This window comes from Puma concolor, chromosome B1 (genome assembly GCF_028749965.1).
Source record: "Puma concolor isolate L17-30 chromosome B1, mPumCon1.1.hap2, whole genome shotgun sequence".
NCBI lineage: Eukaryota > Metazoa > Chordata > Mammalia > Carnivora > Felidae > Puma > Puma concolor.
Window position 1 is genome coordinate 35,759,822 of NC_141670.1, and position 20,454 is coordinate 35,780,275.

Consider the following 20,454-nt stretch of genomic DNA (forward strand, 5'->3'; position numbering starts at 1 on the left):
AACTATTTCCACACTAATTTTACAACCTATCCTCAGCATTTTCATACAAATTTTAGAATCTATCCTCAGTATTTCCATATAAATTTTACAGTCAAATGGTCTGTTAATAGTTGACTTTGTACTGAATCCACAGATCAATTTGGGAATAACATATCTTTATAATATTGAGTTTTCCAAAACTCAATGTACATTTTATTTCTTTCCATTTATTTAGATCTCCTTTAATTTCTCTAATAATGTTTTATAGTTTGTTGCTTAGAGGTATCACACACCACTGGTCAGATTTATTGTTAGGGAGAATACTGTAAATGGCACCTTTAAAATTTCATTTTGCTTGTTGCTGGTAATAGAAACACAAATGATTTTTGCTTATTAACTTTGTATCCAGCAGCTACATGCCCTTGTTGATTTTAACAATCTATAAATTCCTTTGAATTTTCTCTACACACAGTCAAATCACCTATAAATAATGATAGCTTTGTTTCTCTCTTTCTAATCTTTATACCCTATGATGCTTTTTCTTGCCTTATTATACTGGGTATAACTTCTTTTTTTTTTTTTTTTTTTTTTTTAAACATTTATTTATTTTTGAGACAGAGAGAGACAGGGCATGAATGGGGGAGGGTCAGAGAGAGAGGGAGACACAGAATCCGAAACAGGCTCCAGGCTCTGAGCTGTCCGCACAGAGCCCGACGCGGGGCTCAAACTCGCGGACCGCGAGATCATGACCTGAGCTGAAGTCGGACGCGCAACCGACTGAGCCACCCAGGCGCCCCTACTGGGTATAACTTCTAATGTGGTATTATATGGAGGTATTAATAACTGACATCCTTACCTGTTCCCAATCACTAAGGAGAACTTTCAACATCTTGCCATATGATGTTTGCAATAGGCTTTTTTTTTTTCAACGTTTATTTATTTTTGGGACAGAGAGAGACAGAGCATGAACGGGGGAGGGGCAGAGAGAGAGAGAGACACAGAATCGGAAACAGGCTCCAGGCTCTGAGCCATCAGCCCAGAGCCTGACGCGGGGCTCGAACTCACGGACCGCGAGATCGTGACCTGGCTGAAGTCGGACGCTGAACCAACTGCGCCACCCAGGCGCCCCTAGGCTTTTATAAATATGTTAAAGAATTCCTCTCCAAGCCTAGATTAATGGATCTATTGCAAAAGAAGGATGAATCTTACCTAAAGCTATCTCTACATCGATGGTTTTTAATGCAGTGAATTATACTGATTTTTTAAATAAAATTTTTATTTTAGAATAGTTTGACATTCAGCAAAGTAGTGAAGACTCTATGGAGTTCACATACACCCCTCTCGCAATTTCCACTAGTATTAAGATTTTACATTAGTAATACTGATTAAATTTCTAATGTTAAATCTTCCAACTTGGTTGGGAGGCAGAATTCTTTTATGTATATTGCTAGTTTCAATTTGATGATGTTTTGTTTAGGATTAATGTCCTTTCACATTTTAGGATCATAGTTATACTAACCTCACTAAATTATAGGGGAGCATTTCTTCTTTTTATTTTCAGGAAGAATTTGTTTAAGATTGGTGTTGTTTCTTAAATGTTTGGTAAATCTGTTGGTGAAGTTATCTTCACCTGGAATTTTCTTCATAAATTTTTTTTTAAATTATAGATCCTGTTTCTTGGTAGGACTGTAATTATTAAGATTTTCTATATGGTGTCAGTTTGGGTAAGTTAGGTTTTTCAGGAATCTGTCCATTTCATCTAAGTTTTAAAATTCACTGGTATAAATTTATTCTCATTATTTTTTTTAAATGTTTATTTATTTTTGATGGGGGGATGGCACAGAGAGAGAGGGAGACACAGAATCTAAAACAGGCTCTAGGCTCTGAGCTGTCAGCGCAGACCCTGACAAGGTGCTCGAACCTATGAACTGGGAGATCATGACCTGAGCCGAAGTCAGATGCCTAACCCACTGAGCCATCCAGGCACCCCTATTCTCATTATTTTCTTAATGTCTATAGGGTCCGATGTCTCCATTTTGTTTACTTGGTAAGTCTTACCAGGGATTTATCAATTTTATTAAGTCTCTTTTAAGAGCACAATTTGGTTATTACTGCTTTTCTGTATCTTTTTTCCTATTTTGTAACAATATTCTTTTTATTTCGCGACATCTATTTTCTTTAGGTGTAAAGTGCTATCTACCCTTTGTCAACTTTTTGAGATAGATGCTGACTTTCTGCCTTTCTCCTTTTCCAAATATGTATTTAAAGCTATAAATTTTCCTCTAAGCATGGCTTTAGATACACCCAATTTTTGTTCCCCCCCAAGTTTAAATCGGTTTGAGTTTAAGCACTGATTTTATACTACAAATGTAGTATAAGATGAACTAAATTTACAACTTAATTTGTTCGTGGAAGATGCCTTACAAAACATTACAACTAAGACATATGCAAGATTTTATATGCATTTTGGAAGAACTCACACCGAAAAAGCAGCTGATTAGTCATTAAGCTTGACCACTTTCACATCTTTTGGTCAGTTCTCCACAGTCATGACAGAGGAGAGTCACTCGGACCTTGCTGTACACACTGAACCATTCTGGGTGATGATTCATCTTTTCTGCTTCAAGGGCAACTCAGGACATGAAGCCAAATGCCTGATTAAAATTTTTGAAGGAGGGGCACCTGGGTGGCTCAGTCAGTTAAGCGTCCAACTCTTGATTTTGGCTCAGGTCATGATTCCACGGTTCTTGAATTTGAGCCCCGTGTGGGACTCTCTCTGTTAGAGGTGTGGAGCCTACTTGGGATTCTCTGTCTTCCTCTCTCTGCTCCTCCCCCTCACACATGCTCTCTTTAAACAAACAAACAAACAAACAAACTTAAAAATAAAAATTTTAAATAATTCTTTGTAGATGGCATCTCTTTCACTTAATTCTGACCATCCTGTTACTTTAAGGTCAAGTATAACTTACTTCCTCTCTTCTGCTGTCAACCAGTTAGCATCTGCTGACATGGCCACAAAGTTTAGGCTCCAGCCCCAAACCCAGGCCTGCCTGGTGTGCTGCCTGTCCTCAAGTTTTAATATGTACTACTTTTCATAGTCATTCAGCTCAAAATACTTTCAAATTTTCAACGTCATCTGCTATTTGATTCATTGGTTATCAAGTGTGTGTGTGTGTGTGTGTGTATACTTAAAAAATTTTTTTTCCCAATGTTTATTTATTTTTGAGAGACAGAGAGAGACAGAGCACAAGCAGGGGAGGGGGAGAGAGAGAGGGAGACACAGAATCCAAAGCAGGTTCCAGGCTCCGCACTGTCACCACAGAGCCCAACATGGGGCTCAAACTCAGAAGCCATGAGATCAAGACCTGAGCCAAAGTTGGACGCTTAACTGACTGAGCCACCCAGGCGCCCCGTATACATTTTTTTTTTTTTTTTTAAGTAAGCTCTAGGCCCAACATGAGGCTTGAACTCATGATGATGAGATCAAGAGTCACATGTTCTATCAACTGAGCCAGCCAGGAGCCCCTATCATGTATATTCTTAAATCTCCCAATATTATGAGGGTGTTCTAGATTATCTTTTTGTTACTGATTTATATATTAACTGCATGTGGTCAAAGAACATAGTCATTATGATTTTAATCCTTTGACGTCTGAAACTTGCTTTTCGCTCTGTAAATTTTTGTAAATGTTATGTGTATTTGAAAAGAAGGTGTATTCAGCACCTGTTGGACGCAGTGTTCTTTATATGTGGGTCAAGTTCATTAATTACATTGTTCTAATTTTCTACGATCTTCCTAATTTTGTCTGTCTGCTTATTCCATCAATTACTGAGAGGTATGTGTTAAATTCTCCTACTACCCATTGTGAATATTTTTATTTCTCATTATACTTCTGTTATTTTTCATTTTATATATTATGAAGCCATATTATTTAATTGCATATACATTTAAAATTGTTACATCTTATTTTTTAGATTCTACTTCATGTAATATTACTCTATCTGTAACAACTTTTCTTTGGTTTGTACTTGCATGATATTATTTATTCTTCTCCTTTTACTTATAAACTTTCTGTATCCTTATGCTGTGAACTTGTCTCTTATAAAACATAAAGTCTGGGGTGCCTGTGTGGCTCAGTCAGTTAAGTGTCCAACTCGTGATTTCAGCTCAGGTCATGATTTCATGGTCATGGGATCAAGCCCCTCAGTGGGATTCTCCTGGGATTCTCTCTCTCCCTCTCTCTCTGTCCCTCCCCTGCTCGAGCACATGCCCTCTCTCTCAAAATAAATAAATAAAGTTAAAAAACAAACAAAATTAAAAAAAATCCTACTTGATAATTTGTCTTTTATCCATTTACATTTAATAAAATTTCTGAAACATTTACCATGATAATTTATTCTATTTATCTTACTGTTATATGTACCTTTCCTCCCTTCTTGCATTCTTCTGGATTATTTTTCTATCGTTCCACTTTTTCTAAAACTTGAAGGTTATATACTTTTTTTTTCTAATGTTTATTTTTGAGAAAAAGAGAGAAAGTGGGGGAGGGGCAGAGAGAGAGGGAGACAGACAATCTGAAGCAGGCTCCAGGCTCTGAGCTGTCAGCACAGAGACTGACGTGGGACTTGAACTCACGAACTGCAAGATCATGACCTGAGCCGAAGTCAGATGCTTAACCAGCTGAGCCACCCAGGTGCCCCTTGAAAGTTACATACTTAAAAAAACTCTCTTTTCTTGAAAGTTACTCTAAATTGTAACACCATTTCTTACCAAAGTATGAAGTGTTTTGTTTTGTTTTGTTTTAGAAGTTTATTTATTTACTTGGTAATCTCTACATCGAACTTGGGGCTTGAATTTACAACCCCAAGTTTTTTTGTCATCCAAAGTACTTTTACTATGATGCGTTTAAGATGGTATTATTATTTTTTAAATTCATTCTGCTTTGGTTTACAGAGCTTCTTCGACCTGCAGCTTAATGTCTTGACAAATTTAGAAAATTTTTATCCATTCTCTCTTCAAATAGTGATTCTGTCCCTGACTCTATCTCTTCTTTGGGACTCTAAACACACAGATGATATGCCTGTTCACTGTATCCTCTGTCTCTTAGGCTTTCTTTTTGGTATTTTCTTTTTTCTTTTCATGATTCATTCATTCTAGATTGTTTTTTTCTGACCTCTTACCTAGTTCATTTATTCTCAGTTTAAGCTTTATTCAATCTGTTAATTCATCTGTCCAGAGTTTTAAATTTTATTTTACTTTTCCTTCCTAGCATTTTCTTTTGGTACTTTATCAACTCTGCTACATCCCCTTTTATAATTCACAATTCTTTGCCAAAATTTTCAGCCTAGTTTTTTTTTTTTTTTTAAGTTTATTTACTTATTTTGAGAGAGAAAGAAAGCACAGGTTGAGGAGGGGCAGAGAGAGAGAGAGAGAGGGAGGCAGGGAGGCAGTGGGGGGGGGAGAGAAAGACAGAGAGAGAGAGAGAGAGAGAGAGAGAGAGAGAGAGAGAATCCCAACTAAGCTCTGTACTGTCAGTGCAGAGCCTGATGCAGGGGTCAAAATCACAAACTGTGAGATTGTGACCAGAGCTGAAGTCTGATGCTTGACCAGGTGCCCCTTCAACCTAGTTTTTTATGATCTTGAACACAGTAATCATTGTTTTGGTTTTGTTTTTAGCACAGTTATTTTATTTTAAATGTTTTTTATTTTATTTACTTTTGAGAGAGAGAGAGAGAGCAAGCAGGAGAGGTGCAGGGGGTTTGGGGACAGAGGATCCAAAGCAGGCTTCTCACTGACAGCAGACAGCCCAATGTGGGACTTGAACCCAAGAACCATGAGATCATGACCTGAGCCTAAGTCGGACACGCAACTGATAGAGCCACCCAGGAGCCCCTAGCATAGCTATTTTAAAGTTCAGTCTGATAAAGCCAATGTCTGGAGAATCTGGCATCTGTTTTTATTTTTTGCTGTTTCTGCTGGTTCTCATTCATGTTGTTCTATCTCCTCATACGCCTAGTTATTTTGGTTGTGAGCCACGTATTATATTTGAAAGGCTATTTGTAGGAATTTAAGGCCCTACATGACGTTATCTTAGCCTAGAGAGGTTTGCTTTTGCCAGGCGCCTGGGGCTACTTTATTTAAATTTCATGGATTGAAATGATTTGAGGGTAAGCTGTAGTCCCTTTGAGGGCTGTTCTATTTCCAGTTCACCCTTACCTTTACTTACATGGATGAGACCTTCTGGGATCCCAAACCAATGAGGAGAAACTTACCAGCACTCACATCATCCTTAGCAAGCCATGAGCCCTAACTTTTTAGCTTCTATCAAGAGGGCTGCTCAACCTCTTTCCCTCTCTTTTGAAATTCATTAATATCTCCAGAGACAAATAGTCCCAAATGTTGGTTTTACCTCTCTGGATTTATGCCTTTTTCCAGATCTCAACTTGGTAATTATTTTACTTTGTTAGCTTTCTGAATGCCTTTAAAGCAAATTTTACAATCCTGTGTGTAGCTTTTGCAGTGATCTTAAGTCAGGGTTGATTTACACTATCTAGTCTGATATTACTAAAGTGGAAATCCTTAATTTATATCACTTAAATAAAACCAAAATTGCACTGTGGTTTTAGTGTGGTTTCAGGAAGGAATGGAATTAGAGGTGTGTTCAATTCACCATTATAACCTAGATGGTTATTCTTTGTTTCCTTTCAGAAAAAAAATTAGAAAGCATGTATCAGCTGATATCTTTATACCCTGTAAAAAATGAGAATGACAGGATTCTGTTCATTCACTTTTGCACTTAACAGAATACCTAATAAATTTTCCATATTAGCACTGATAGCCTTACTCCATTCTTTTTTTAATAGTTGCCCTTCATATCACTGAATCTAACTCAACAAATATTTACTTTACCATGCTCACTGCACTACACTTGGCTTTAGGGCTATACTGGTAAGCCCTAAAACCAAAAACCAATTGTGTCCCAGCATTCAGGGAATTGACAGTTGAGTGGGAGTAAAATATATTAATCTTACAATAATATAAATAAATGCAAAATTACAACTCTATCAAATGCTAAGGAGAGGTACAGGTTGATATGAGACAGCATGACAGGGGTACTGGATCTAGTCAGGGAGGTCAGAAATGTCTTCCATGAAGATGTTACAATAAGCTGAATAAGAGCTGACTAGAAGAGAATGGGACAAAGGAGGTTTACATGAAGAAAATAATATTCTATGTAGAGAACCAATCATATGGATATATCATAATTGAATTACCCACCTCTCCACTGAGGGACATTTAGATTGCTTTGAATCTGTTGCTATTATAACAATTCTTTAATATGTATATTTGCAATTTTGTAATATATATATTTGCAATCCTTTTATATATATATATATATATATATATATATATATATATGCATGCAATTTTTGGCATAATTTTATAAGCATACCTTTATGATCATCAAGAATCCTTTCTTTTTTTTTTTTTTTTAATTTTTTTTTTCAACGTTTATTTATTTTTGTGACAGAGAGAGACAGAGCATGAACGGAGGAGGGGCAGAGAGAGAGGGAGACACAGAATCGGAAACAGGCTCCAGGCTCTGAGCCATCAGCCCAGAGCCTGATGCGGGGCTCGAACTCACAGACTGCGAGATTGTGACCTGGCTGAAGTCGGACGCTTAACCGACTGCGCCACCCAGGCGCCCCAAGAATCCTTTCTTAATACATATAATAGAGTTCACAATAACTTCCATGTCCACTTAAATTTGAATATAAATTCTACTAGATCTATTTCTTCCTCTTCCTCCAACTTAAATTCTTTATTTCGTTTTAATTTTCCTTGTCTGTACTCTTCCCTCACAAAGAATTGGTTCCTTCTAGTGATCTCTTATCTTACATAAAGGTACTCACAAGCTATGCTCCATCTGCTCCTCACCTTCACTGTGGAATCTAAAACATAAATATGTTTAAGACTCTATCTGCACAAAGTAGGCTAGGCTTTCCCCGACGTAGATAATTTATCCTAACAGTTGAGTGAATCACTTTAGCACACAGCTTGGAAAATGAGACAGCCAGAGTTTTGAACTCAGGTACCACCATCTTTCCAAAATCTTCTGCATTCTCAGATAAGTTGGGACCTAACTTTAAAATCAACCCTCAGGGCGCCTGCGTGGCTCAGTCAGTTAAGCGTCCAGGTTGAGCGTCCAACTTTGGCTCAGGTCATGATCTCGCGGTTTGTGAGTTCGAGCCCCACGATGGGCTCTGTGCTGACAGCTCAGAGCCTGGAGCCTGCTTTAGATTCTGTGTCTCCCTCTCTCTGCCCCTACCCTGCTCACATTCTGTCTTTGTCTCTCTCAAAATAAATAAACATTAAAAAATATATATTTAAAATCAAACCTCCCACAACACCCTAGGAAAAAAATACGTGGCTATATATATAACAAAATGTTACTACATAAACGTGCACATAACCCAGTAGGAAAATGGGCAAAAGGTATGCATTGACAAATTCACAAAAGAAAAACATATATGGTCAATAAATACAACAAAAAATGTTCATTAGTCATCATAAAAATACAAATTAAAATATAAAAAGCACCAGATTATAAAAACTATAATTGGAGAGAGCACAATGAACTATGCATCACACACAAAAAATATAACCTAGTACAACCTTTTAGAGGTTATCTGTATCTGATTTAAATTATAATTTCTAGAAATTTATCCTATGAAAATAATCAAGAAAATGTTATTCTCAACATCCTAATATTGCTTCCTTTCTTTCATACCATATATCAACATCTGACTTGCACTTATCTATTGTTTCTCTTTCTTCCACTAGAATATAAGCTTATTGTTTTGTTTTTTTTTGTTTTTTTTTTCAACGTTTATTTATTTTTGGGACAGAGAGAGACAGAGCGTGAACGGGGGAGGGGCAGAGACAGAGGGAGACACAGAATCGGAAACAGGCTCCAGGCTCTGAGCCATCAGCCCAGAGCCTGACGCGGGGCTCGAACTCCCGGACCGCAAGATCGTGACCTGGCTGAAGTCGGACACTCAACCGACTGCGCCACCCAGGCGCCCCGAATATAAGCTTATTGTATGCAAGTACCCAAACAGTACTTGCCATATATTAGGCATGTGATGAATAGTGGTTGTTGACAGAATGTATAAAGATTTATCTTTAAGAATTTTCCAAACTGTGTGGTTTTAAAACAAAAATGTTGGAAAAATCCAACATCCAACAGCAGGGGACTGATTAAAAAAAAAAATTATCAACAAGGACAACTATATAACTGTTAAAAATTAGTCTACAAAAAAACTATAGGGGCACCCGGGTGGCTCAGTTGGTTATGCATCTTGACTCTTGATTTTAGCTCGGGTCATGATCTCATGGTTTGTGAGTTCAAGCCCCACATTGGGCTCTCTGAATGTCCAGTGCAAAGCCTGCTTAGGATTCTCTCTCTCCCCTCTCTCTGTCCCTCCCTGCTTGCACTGTCTCTCTCTCTCTCTCTCTCTCTCTCTCAAAATAAGTAACTATAAATGTTTGTGATACTATTATATGACCTCATTTTTGTTAAAAAGAAAAAATGGGAAAATATATGCAAAGATAAAAGACAGGTAACACAATATCACATCAAGATGTGAACAGTGGATATCTATGAGATGGCAGGATTATAGGTAACTTTTTTGTTCTTACTTACGGTTTCCTGTATTTTTCAAATTTAATTTTTCTGGAATGAACATAATTCTTTTTTAATAAGTCAAAAAAATTATTCAAAACGAACTAAAACCAAAACCAAAACTTCTTCATTTCTAGTTCAAATGAGAAAAAGGCAAGTTTACCTTCAATTTCATCTTCGGAAATCAATTCATCATCAGAGCATATGTTGAGAACGTTAACCAGCATCTCTGTGACTATACAATAAGACAAAATAACCCAAAATTTATACAATTATTAAGGTACTTTCTCTATAATGATGTGGCTGTCTAAACATACACATTAAATAAACATAGACAAAAATGATTTGTCATTATGCTACTAAGAGTATTCATAAAGAGTAGCATTAAATCTAGACCTTTGGGTTTATATAGAATTTGGGGAAATTACTTGCTTCAATGAAAGTTCGGTCTTGATGATTCTATTGCATTAATTACTTGATTTCATGAGACTGCTGTCCAGAACCTTTTCCTCACTGATATGTACATGAAAAGATTTCTTCCCACTTTACAAAGAAGTTAAGCCACCATGTCTATGTCCAACAGACTTATTTTATATTTGCATAGCTTATTTGTATAGGTGCACAAATGAAATTCTAAGGACAGTATTTTCTTTTTAAATATCTTTACCACTGAAGAAATCCCTGAAGGAATGGTGTAGTGACTTATGTTATTTTAACATCTTGATCACAGTAGGATAGCTATTTTAAGTTGATATTTACAATAAGAAGAACATAAACGACTAGAACTTTAACTTAAAAACCAAGTACCATTTAAAAACCTTTGTAGAGAACAAAGAAAATTCGAAAATACTTCTTATAACTTTAAGAAAAACATTTCTGAACCATCAGGAGACTCATGCAAATATAAAAGTGTACTCCATTACTAATTAAGACAACTGATAGCCCAGATGCTTTAGTTCCTTACCTTTTTCCCCAACAAAAGGCAAAGACCATGTGAAAACATCCATAAAGTTTGGAAGCCAGTAGGGGTGTGGAGAACAGTTAAACTGCCTGATATTCATGACATTGTTTTCATATTTTAACACAGCAGCTAAAAAGGAAAAAGCAAGAGAATCTGGCACAGAGGAACATGACACAGCAACTGGCATGCTTCATACAGCTGCATACCTACTAAACAGAATTCAGGAACTTACTCTCCATTTGTAAATTCAGGCCTCGGTATTTAAGAGCAGATGGAAAATCTTAAAGCATTTTATACACCTCATTCTTTTAAGAATTACCCCAAGGAACAAAGTCACCTGAAGATCCCATATAATAAAAGTACAAAAGAAACTGAGCTCTGAAACTTCAAAGGGCCACTGCACAGTAACCATCTATAGAAATCTCAGGTTCCACATTAGAAAAATGTTGTCATAATTTCCCTTTATAGGCCAAATGGTTACAATTACAGCTCTCTTTTGAAGGCAAACATTTTTCATTAAATGAACACAGCCTATTTTGCTAGTCATTATCCAGAGCCAAAGATTTTATAAACTCTGGGAGTTTATAGCATAGCAATTATCAATTCACAGTGGGGGATACAGATGGTAAACTTAGAGCAATTTACAAGGCTCAAAAGTAGATTAAATAATCTACATATATAAAGAGGATTAAAACAGCCATCTCTCCTATACACAGCCAGTATATTGCTAGCACTGTATAAATGTTTAAATTAACCAGTTTATTTATTTGTACACATACTGTGGTACCAAACTAATTTTCTTTATATTTTAAAAGTTTTGAAATCCAATTTCTTGGACTTCACCATGAGCAAAAGCACTGTGATGTTGTTTGCATTATTCTCTTTACTCTTATTGTGATCATAAATAGAATCGGGTATGAAGTACTCCAGAAATGAGGTACAGGTCATTCCCTGGTTCCCGTTTCTTTGCTTATTAAATGATTGCCTAGTGTGCTCAAAATGTAAATTACTGGCTGTCTAAAATGTACATCATGAAGAAAATACATGAAAGTAGGATTGCCTGCTCTTAAAAACCTGCCACTAGATACAATGTTTTCATGTATATGTATTTTATTATGCATATATTTTACTCAATAATTCCCTCAATCTACACAGGAAAAAGAGGTGAAAGGTGGGTCTTTACAGTGGATAATTATAAATGAACGGATAAAAAAAATTGTTTTTGTGTACGTTCCCAGTGGAAACAAAAAAATAGGAATAGAAATCTTTATAAATTATGACTTAAGGACCTTTCACATAATCATTGGAACTAAGAATTACTTGTTGGTACCAATATGCAAGAAAGAAAAGCAACAGAAGAAGAGAGAGAAAAAGAAAAGGGGAAGTGAATTGTCTTGCAAGACAAGTGGTCTTGTCTTTCAAGAAAAGAAGTACTTCTGTGGGGAGTAATTGAGTACCAGCAGACATTGGTTCAGATGCCACATTTTCTTTTTCCTAAAAAAAAATTTTTTTTGAGAAAAAGCAAGGAAAATAAGAATGTTTCAAGATAAAGTTACCGGTTATATCAAAGTCAAGAGAAAATTCCAGTAAACTGGACTGTGACTTTAAAAGTTTGCTAAAGGAATAATCAAGATCAATACCAGGTTAGAATGGGCCAAAAATGAGCTGGTGTTCAGTGAGTCAGTAAAATGACTGCTGTTTTGGGTGGCACGTTTTAGTTGAGCACACCGATAAATCCACCGTGCAATCAAGAGACACACTTACCAGCTGAGGTCTAAAAAGGGAGAAGGGACAGTCTTCATCACAAATATGAGGACTATAGCCACTAAGTGTCCTTGAAGAAGTTACCAACACAAGCAACACACACCATTCACAATGGAAGAAACAAGAACAAAACTAAGTCTCTAATATATTGGGCATATTAGGAAGAAGGAAATAACAAACAATGGAGTCAGGGAGAAGCTGAGTGTTGTGGCTAGACAGCTAAGACTCAGAAAAGAATGACGAGATGTAAAGAACTATATGGCTGGGGGAGAACTTAAGCCAAAGAAGTGTTTTTAAAAATGAATAGGAAGCCACTGAAGGACACACTAAGATGACTGATTCAAATCAGATTGAAATGAGATGTGCCATTCCATAGTTTCCCTTTACACAGGCTCAGGTTATGTAGTGAGTATACTGTGGACTGCTTTTAAACTTGACTCCCCACCTGCATATACAAGGTATGACTATAAAGTAATGAGACTTAAGAAACCACCAACTACAAACACACCAGACCTTATATATGAGATGAGTGTGGCCCTTTGACATAGTCATACGAGGCACAACTGTAAAATGTTATAGTACTACAGCAATGTGGAGTTTCATGGATGCTTTTTAATATTTATTTTTATTATTCCAACTTATCTTCAACAACTCTATATGGCAGGTATTTTAAAGATACACTGAGGCTCAGAGAAGTTAAATATCTTATTGATGTGAAATTAAGTGTCATGTTTACTGTAGACTGAAAAGTGAAGCAGGGCTAGACTAGATTTTCTGACTCAGCTTATTAGTGCTCTTTTCAATACACCTTGCTGCCTTACCGTATATTTAATCCAAAGATGCTGCCATTACTCAAAACATTTTTGGAACTCCTCTTGTGGAATTGCCTCCAGACCCATTTTATAAGCAACACAAGAAAAACCAGTCTCATTACCCTATAATCATACCTTGTTTCTGACCCCAAATGGTACCATCTAGCTTGATCACTCACCTTATTCACCAGTCTTGACTCCGAATAACTTTTGGCTGTTCCAAAAATCAAATCCACCCTCAAAGGACGAAGGTTTCCCATCACTGAGGATAATCAAAAGAATGTGTCGCAGATTCTGAAGGCAATGCCAAAAGAGGAGTTCCAAAAACGTTTTGAACAATGGCAGCATTGTTGGAATAAGCGTGTAGCTTCCCAAGGTAACTACTGTGAAGGGACAATACTCACTTGGATATATACGTTCTGGCATGTTTGTATTAAAGTTCTATTATTTTATAGTCATACTTTATAAACAACAAAATAGTTACAGAGGATGTTACAGAGGATATTACAGAGGAAGTCTGCCGTGCTACAAAACTTAAAAACTATGAATCTTAAAAAATTAAAAAAAAAAAAAAAAAAAGAAAGAAAGGAAAAGAAGATTTCAGGGCACCTGGCTGGCTCAGTCAATAGAGCATGTGACTCTCAATCTCAAGGTCATGCGTTCAAGGCCCACATTGGGCATACTTAAAAAGAAAAAATTTCAATAGGATAAAGTCTTAGAATGAGAACTTCTGGACTGAAGGCATATTTATACTTAATCCTCTTTTTTAATATGGGAAATTGAGGTTTAGAAAAATTACATGACAGACCTAAAGTTACACTACTAGTTTCTGGCAGGGATTGGACTAAAATGATTTTTCTTAATTTTTTATGGTATTCACTCTGCCTGTACCATTCCTCAAGAAAACCAAAAACAGCTTAATAATGTACAAACATTAAAACACCAAACAGTGACATTTTATTGAGGTACTGTTACAAATGAATTCACCAAAACTAATAATTTATGGTGACTATTCTAACTTGAACCTGAAGTAATTTATTTGTCTTATATTTTGATTCAGGAGTACAAATCAAACCTATTATTTATTTACAGAGCCCAATACTTCTTAGGAAATGAAAACCAAGCAGGAGCCTAAATTCTAAGTTTCTTGGCCTTTGTTTCAACTAAGACCTCTTTTCTTTTTATTTAAAATTTACATATGTTTTAAAACCACACACACATATGATTAAACTAGAGCTCACATTTACTCACAAATTCAAACTCAAATATCGCTGGACTCTTTTACCTTTATTGTTATAGACATCTAGGTAATTGGGGGCAGAGAAAATTGTAATGAGTGATGGAAAGCCTGTTGTTTGGCTCTTCCTGTACATTCGATACCTGGAAGAGAAATAACAGTCCGTCTGTCTTAATAATAAAGGCAAAAACTCCACAGTGATATCTGGTACAGTATAAATCTAACTTACCCAGCATCTTGGGCTTCATGGGCTCTGATTATTGATAACAAATTATTGTTCTGCAAAAATTCACAAACTGCAGGGTAACTGGAATAGAAAATTAGAAAATATAAATCCAGAACTAAAACAACTGTTTTTTAATAGGAGGAAGGGGAAAAGTCAAGATGACATTAGTTGAATTTGTTTCAAAAAGACAGGTTTTTGACATACCACTGGACTTTTATTGTTTGTTTGATTGTTCATTTATTTGAGAGACAGAGAGAGAGAGAGCAAGCAGGGGAGGGGCAGAGAGAGAGGGAGGGAGACAGAATCTGAAGCAGGTTCCAACCTCTGAGCTGTCAGCACAGAGCCTGGCGCAGGGCTCAAACCCACAAACCTCAAGATTATGACCTGAACTGAAGTCGGATGCTTAACCGACTGAGCCACCCAGGCACCCCACCACTGAACCTTTATTTATGGCTTAGCAATCATCACTGTTTTTCTACTTCATGAATATAACTCATTCCAGATCAAATATACAGGTAACAGATAACCTTACGACAGAAAAAAAGCTCCTTTACCTTTTAACTGTCTTTGTCTTAATCCATAATAATATAAAACCAAAACTTTTCTTTGTGTCTTGATATAAAAAAAGTACCAGAGAGAGGGGAGAGAGAGAGAGAGAGAGAGAGAGAGAGAGAGAGAGAGAGAGAGAGAGAGAGAGAGGTGTGAGAGAAAGACAGAGAAAGATTATTAGTTGCTAAAAATTGAATACACAATTTTCAAACTGTCAAATGGTTTGAAAAGTTAAAGAATCTACTAACAGCTTCACAGGTAATATCTATGCCAAATTAATATTATACAGGAATATTTTAGGAGTAAATACAAATATTACACCCAACCGTATTCTAATGAAAGGTCTGATATTTACATCTGCTCCTAACATTCTCTTTCAGTAATGTTATCTTTCTACATTTAGAAATACCTGATAGGAAGAACTGGAAAATACCAAATTATCCTGGAATTATCCAAGTGTTAATTATTTACTTTATCATTATTTATTTTGAGAGAGAGAGAGAGAGCACTAGCATGGGAAGGGCAGAGACAGGGAGAGACAGAATCCCAAGCAGGCTCAGCATCGGCAGTGCAGAACCCAGTGCAAGGCCTGAACCCACAAACTGTGAGATCATGACCAAGAATCATGAACTGAGACCAAGAGTTGGATGCTTAACCGACTGAGCCACTTAGGTGCCCCAATTATTTACTTTATGTTTAAATCTTTGTTTCTTATGATGCTCATTAGAAAATACTAACTTTTAAAATAGATTGTACATTCATTTGGTATAAAATTGAAGATACAAATGATTATACAATGAAATACCTCCCTTCTCTCGTTTTTTTTAAAATTTATTTATTTATTTTTAGTAATCTCTACACCAAACATGTGGCTCAAACTCTCAACCCCAAGATCAACTGAGCCAGCTAGGCACCCCAAATGCCTTCCTTCTTCCTACATATAGCTTCCAGCTACCCTAGAAACAACCAATGTTCCTAGTTTCTTTGAGTATTCTTTTTTTCCCAACGTTTATTTATTTTTGGGACAGAGAGAGACAGAGCATGAACGGAGGAGGGGCAGAGAGAGAGGGAGACACAGAATCGGAAACAGGCTCCAGGCTCCGAGCCATCAGCCCAGAGCCCGACGCGGGGCTCGAACCCACAGACCGCGAGATCGTGACCTGGCTGAAGTCGGACGCCTAACCGACTGCACCACCCAGGCGCCCCTCTTTGAGTATTCTTTAAAAGATGTTCTACAGGCATGCCTTGGAGATATAGTTGGTTCTGTTCCACACCACCACAACAAAGCAAATATCAAAATAAAGTGAGTCAAATGAATTTTTTTGTTTCCCAGTGCATGAAAAAGTTACGTTTACACTATACTGTAGTCTATTGAGTGTGCAATAACATTATGTCTAAAAAACAATGTACATATCTTAATTTAAAAATATTGCCAAAAATACTAACCATAATCTGAGATTTCAGTGGTTTTAATCACTGATCACAGATCACCATAACAAATATAATAACAATTTAAAAAGTTTGAAATAGGGGCGCCTGGGTGGCGCAGTCGGTTAAGCGTCCGACTTCAGCCAGGTCACGATCTCGCGGTCTGTGGGTTCGAGCCCCGCGTCGGGCTCTGGGCTGATGGCTCGGAGCCTGGAGCCTGTTTCCGATTCTGTGCCTCCCTCTCTCTCTGCCCCTCCCCCGTTCATGCTCTGTCTCTCTCTGTCCCAAAAATAAATAAACGTTGAAAAAAAAAATTTTTTTAAAAATAAATAAATAAAAAATAAAAAGTTTGAAATATAGGGAGAATTACCAAAATGTACACAGGGACATGACATGAGCAAATGCTTTTGGAAAAATAACACCAAGAGACCTGCTCAACACAGGACTGCCCCAACCTTCAATGTGTAAAAAAACTCAGTATCTATGAAGTACAATATAGCAAAGTGCAATAAAACAAAGTATGCCAGGATTTTACATCAGTGTACAAAGTTTTTTGTTTTTTGTTTTTTTTTCTTTTTTAAAAACAGCTTCACTGTATAGTCTGGCACGTTCCATTGTCTGAATATACCACAAGGTATTTAACTAGTCTTCTATTGAACATCTAGATTGTTTTAAATCTTTTATCATAAATAATACAGCAGTGAGGGGTGCCTGGGTGGCTCAGTTGGTTAAGTGTCTGGCTTAAGTGTCAAAATTAACAGCATGGAGCTTGCTTGGGATTCTCTCTTTCTGTCCCTCCTCTACTCATGTTCTTTCAAAATAAATAAACATTTAAAAAGATAATAATAGGAGTGCCTGGGTGGCTCAGTCAGTTAAGCTTCCGACTTCGGCTCAGGTCATGATCTCGCGGTTCATGAGTTCAAGCCCCGCGTCGGGCTCCATGCTGACAGCTCGGAGCCTGGAACCTGTTTCAGATTCTGTGTCTCCCTCTCTCTCTCTGACCCTCCCCCGTTCATGCTCTGTCTCTCTCTCTCTCAAAAATAAATAAACGTTAAAAAAAAAATTTAAAAAGATAATAATACAGCAATGAATATAACCTTGAACCATTGACCCTTAAATAATGTAGGGAGTGCTAACTCCCTGCACAGTCAAAAATCTGTGTAACTTTTTATAACTGTGCAACTGTATAACCTTTTTTCACATGTATTACTCTTTTGAAGTAGGCGCCATGCCCAATGTGGGGCCTGAACTCACAACCCTGAGATCAAGAGTTGCAGGCTCTACTTACTGAGCCAGCAAGGCACCCCTCATGTACATAACTATTGACTCCCCCAAAATTTAATTACTGGCCTGCTGACCAGAAGTATTACCCGTAACAGTCAACTGACAGATATTCTGTATGTTGTATGTATCATATACTGTATTCTTATACTAAAATAAGCTGGAGAAAATAAAATGTTCTTAAGAAAACCATATGGAAGGGGGCGCCTGGGTGCCACCGCCAATTGAATATCTGACTTCGGTTCAAGTCATGGTCTCATGGTCCATGAGTTCAAGCCCCATGTCAGGCTCTGTGCTGACAGCTCAGAGACTGAAGCCTGCTTCAGATTCTGTGTCTCCCTCTCTCTCTGCCCCTCCCCCACTCACACTGTCTCTGTCTCTCAAAAAATGAATAAACATTAAAAAAAAATTTTTAGGGGCGCCTGGGTGGCGCAGTCGGTTAGGCGTCTGACTTCAGCCAGGTCACGATCTCGCGGTCCGTGAGTTCGACCCCCGCGTCAGGCTCTGGGCTGATGGCTCGGAGCCTGGAGCCTGTTCCCGATTCTGTGTCTCCCTCTCTCTCTGCCCCTCCCCCGTTCATGCTCTGTCTCTCTCTGTCCCAAAAATAAATAAAAAACGTTGAAAAAAAAATTTTTTTTTAAATCATAAAGGAGAAAAAATACTTTTATAGTGCTGTATTATATTTATATAAAGAATCCATGTAGGGGCGCCTGGGTGGCTCAGTTGGTTAAGCATCTGACTCTTGATTTCAGCTCAGGTCATAATCTCATGGCTCTCACGATCTCTGTGATGACAGTGTAGAACCTGCTTGGGATTCTCTCTCTCACCCTTTCTCTCTGCCTCTCACCCACCCTCTCTCTCTTAAAATAAATAACTAAACTTAAAAAAAAATCCATGTATAAGTGGACCTGCATAGTTCAAATGCATCGTGTTCAAGGGTCAGCTGTACATACATTTTACACATTTGCACATTTATATAGTTGATTCTTGTTATTTGCAGTAGCTATGTTCTATAAAGTTGTTGCAAAAACGGAATTAGTCAAAACTGAACCACTGCTCCTAGAGAAAATAACATAGGGTCCTGGAGCCTCTGGTCACATTTTCATTAATCAATCAATACATAACCTTGTTTTATGTGTGTTTCTGTTTAAGGACATCTTATTTAATACATACTGTTGATTCATTAACATGGAACTCATGGACAACAATGTCACAAATCATTCCTGAATTAGGTTTATATAACATACACGTATTTTCTCTGCAAGGCACATCACAGCCTTCTTACACATAGAAATACCAGATAGCACTTAAGCACTATGCTTGGGGGCCATTTTACACAGCAAAATTGCCAACAAAAAATGTGAAAAATGTTGCACTGAATGGATCACAGAAAGAATGGTATAATGGTAGTCTTGTAGTATGAAAGCTGGAAAAAGAAGGCAGAGCAGCTCCTTGTTAACCTCAGTTAGGAACACACATGGGGTGACTCGAATTTTGCATCACTCTGCATGTGTGCATGTCTGTGAATGACCACGAAAGTGTTTAAGTGGTGACCTTGCAGTTACAAGTAATTCTTAGCAAGTAGGCAAATTTACAGCTCAGAATTCATAAATAACGAGGATTGACTTATGGCTATAGGATTACATTTTAGAAGGACAACTCCTGGTTCAAAGGCCCTGGGTGGACATTTATAATTGAGAGATATTATCAAGCTGATCTCCAAGGAGACTGTACCAGTTTATACTGTACAAACAATAACAATAAAAAAATAAATGATGCTCTTTATTTTAAGCAATGTAAAGAGAAGTAAAAAAAATTTTTTTTAATGTTTATATTTGAGAGACAGAGACAGAGACAGAGAGACAGAGCACGAGTTGTGGAGTGGCAGAGAGAGAGGGAGATACAGAATCTGAAGCAGGCTCCAGGCTCTGAGCTGGGAGCACAGAGCCCGATGTGGGGCTCGAACTCATGAACCACGAGATCATGACCTGAGCTGAAGTTGGACGCTTAACCAACTGAGCCACCCACGTGCCCCAAGAGAAGTAAAATTTAAATGACTCAAAAAGGAATAAAACAAGGTTGCTTAGAAAAATGTTAAAACTATGGCAATTTTGAAGTTCTTTACTTTTTGTATGTGGATTTCACTTCATGAATATATTATCTTAGGCAATTAACAGATTTTTTAGGGGACTACATTTATGCATTACTTGTCACAGTAAAATATTGGAACTAAAAATATTTAGACTTCAAACCTCCCTCTACCTCCCTATTTTTGAACGGCAGAACACAATAAAAGCTCATGTGAGATTTAAGACAACAGCCAACTTCCAGGAAATGTCCTGGGCTTAGTTCACAATGTCCTGTTCTTTTTATATCTTTGCCTATAGCAGTGGTTCCAGAAGTTGGAGAGCTTTTAAAAAAATAACAGGATTTTCCTGTCTCAGACCTACTCAATCAGAATCTCTGGGGGAAGAGTCAACAAACCTTTATTTTATTTTATTTTTTTTTTTTAATTTTTTTTTTTCAACATT

General features: G+C 37.2%; 1 protein-coding gene across 5 annotated transcripts in view; it reads right to left on the reverse strand.

Annotated features, from left to right (window-relative positions):
- The window catches only part of PPP3CC (protein phosphatase 3 catalytic subunit gamma), a 103,182-nt gene that overhangs the window by 13,912 nt on the left and 68,816 nt on the right, over nt 1-20,454 (reverse strand). For all 5 annotated transcript variants that reach the window (XM_086703465.1, XM_086703467.1, XM_086703468.1 and 2 more), the window contains exons 7-10: nt 14,669-14,746; nt 14,488-14,582; nt 10,630-10,755; nt 9,829-9,900 (exon numbers count right to left, since the gene is read on the reverse strand). In XM_086703465.1, the coding sequence (XP_086559591.1) occupies nt 9,829-9,900; nt 10,630-10,755; nt 14,488-14,582; nt 14,669-14,746 (371 nt within the window). The remainder of the gene's footprint in view (nt 1-9,828; nt 9,901-10,629; nt 10,756-14,487; nt 14,583-14,668; nt 14,747-20,454) is intronic.